Raw genomic sequence first — 2,500 nt, forward strand, 5'->3', positions numbered from 1 at the left:
TGCTGCCTTTTCAACTCTTGATGACATAGACCTGAGACAGTTAACCAACTGTCTGTCAAATGAATCAGATATAAGAGAGGTAAGAATCTTAGGGAGTAAACTATAATGATTAATGAGATATTGTATTGAAGACCAACATTTAACCTATATATCTGTCACATCAAGATGATTTTAAAGCTGTGTTATTAATTTTGTATTTTTCTTACCAACCTTCAAGCCTGATGTTGTATGGAAGTGGGACACGATCTTCACTGAAGTGTCATCTGAGCTGCGGAATGAGTGGGACCCAAATGAAGAGACAGGAGAGAGAGAGAAAACACCATAATTCGTACACTTCTTGGTCCCTTTATTTTTAATAGTATAAATATTTTTTTCCTTTCTCTTATGTTAACATGAAGTGGTAGCATATATGTGCTCTCGATCTTTTTGTATTTTTCTTTTCCTTCTGGGATCTAAAATTTCTGCAGTTTGTTCACCATCCCATAGCTTTAAAACCCATGATTTATTTCCACGGGAGCTATACTATGATATAGTCATATTGAATTTTGGTGCAGTCGTGTTACTTATCCGTCCATTTGTAAGTTAAAAAAATATGTAGATTATGAATTGATTTAGAATTATAATATTTTTGTTTTTACTTGTCAGGAAGTAATTCTTATACTTCGAAAAGTATGAATGTAATATATATGTTCAGAGAGTCAATAAGTGATACAGTTAGTAATTTTAGGAAGTACTGACTCAAAATTGTAATACATATGATACACAAGATGGAATAATGCCATTACATATCAATACAGATGTGTAATATACCTTATGTTTGATAGCTTGTTAGGGAGGACAGTTATACATAGAAACCCCAGTACACCTGACACCGGTGCTTGAATTTCCGTACCAGTTCCTTCAAGTAACTATGGAATTTCTATGTAAAATTTTGCTGTCATGATTCTGGTATGAGTATACAGGTAATTTCTACTGAGCTTATATGATACCAATTAGGAAATCATGTATCATGTGGTCAATACCGTTACTTGTCAAATAGGGCAGTTACAAACATGTGCCATGTAGGATAATGCCCTAATACAGAATATTCTATTCTATCATTCTTCTACTCATAGGATTGCAGTATTAATTACTAATCATATTACAAGCAAAATTAGTTAACTCCCATTATTGAGCACTCAAGACACAAAAGAAAAAGTTACTGCTATAAGCATACATTTGATACAGCTTATGACAGTGTCTATGTATATCTATCTACATAGATATATACATATGTATATTTATTCATTTATATAGCTATTTGATGTGTGTGGTATTAATCTGTACCATTAACAGGGCATGGAAAAAGTTTGAAAATTGAAACATGTTGATATATATTACATTATATAAACACACACACAATTTTCTGATCTTTAGACAAAAAGTAACATTTCTAGTCAGACATATCTGATTATAAATGTTTATATTGTTTCACTGACTTCTTGTGCTGTATTCTTGTATAAATAAAAGTTCACAATATAAGTAAATACGCATTTTTTCTTTCAAAGTCTCAAAAGTAAACAGACCCCCAATCCCTTGCCCATTGTTGTTGTGGGCGGCCTTAGGAGACGGAGACTGAGACACAATGCAGGGATCTCCCCTGCCTAGGGCCTCAGCCCTCGAGTCAATTAATTTTGCATGGCCTTTTCTCCCTCCAGCTTTCTGTTTCCATCCCTTCTCCAACCCCTTCTACTATCTACTTACTAAGGTGTAAGAGCCATGTTGAATGGATGAAAAGCTGACCTTGTGCAAGTCCTGAATGGCCTGTAGGAACCATGATGTCTAGCCCTTACCCCTTTAAGGGGCACTGAGGGGGTGGACTGTTTATTTCCCCTACATAATCAAGGCTTCCCATGGCTAGTAATGAAGTAATACCCATATTAGAGGCAATGAGGCTTGCCCCTTCATCAAATAGCCCCACCAATTGAGACTCTACCGGCTCCCTGACCCTAGGCTATCACTTGACCATAACTCTGAACACTGAAACTACTACCCACTCCTCAATGCCTACTAGTGCATTACTCACCCAAGCCGACTCAATCTTCAGAAGACATTCCTACTCTCCCAACTTCCTCAACTGCATCACCTCTACCTCTACAACCTTCTTCATCAAACACTCCAACCTCCCTTATTACTACCTTACAACTTTATTCTCCATCTCTCCCTCTTCCACACGTCCCCGTCCTTCTAACACCACCAACCTACAAATATCTTAAATACTCTATTTAGCCCAGCTAAATGGGACCGATTTTTCGTGATCCCCCTACAGCTCCTTACTCAGGCAACACTCTTCTATTAATGTCGCTCACTCTGCCCCTCCCCCTCCACCTCAAGATGTTCCTACACCCTCCCCTATACCTACTTATTTCCCCACTTCCACTTCTACATTCTACCTCCCCCAAGCAGACACTCCAATCTCAACTACAGCTCCAATCTCAACTACTGCCCCAACACCATCCCC

The 2,500-nt window shown here is 37.8% G+C and overlaps 1 protein-coding gene across 1 annotated transcript in view; it reads left to right on the forward strand.

The window, feature by feature from the left end:
- The window catches only part of IFT43 (intraflagellar transport 43), a 4,338-nt gene extending 2,812 nt beyond the window's left edge, over window positions 1–1,526 (forward strand). The window contains exons 6-7 of the mRNA XM_027364940.2: window positions 1–79; window positions 218–1,526. The exon at window positions 1–79 is cut by the window's left edge and continues 57 nt beyond it. Of these exons, the coding sequence (XP_027220741.1) occupies window positions 1–79; window positions 218–325 (187 nt within the window). The 3' untranslated portion in view covers window positions 326–1,526. The remainder of the gene's footprint in view (window positions 80–217) is intronic.
- The last annotated feature ends 974 nt before the right edge of the window (window positions 1,527–2,500 follow it).

Source organism: Penaeus vannamei, chromosome 15, assembly GCF_042767895.1.
Source record: "Penaeus vannamei isolate JL-2024 chromosome 15, ASM4276789v1, whole genome shotgun sequence".
NCBI classification, from domain to species: domain Eukaryota; kingdom Metazoa; phylum Arthropoda; class Malacostraca; order Decapoda; family Penaeidae; genus Penaeus; species Penaeus vannamei.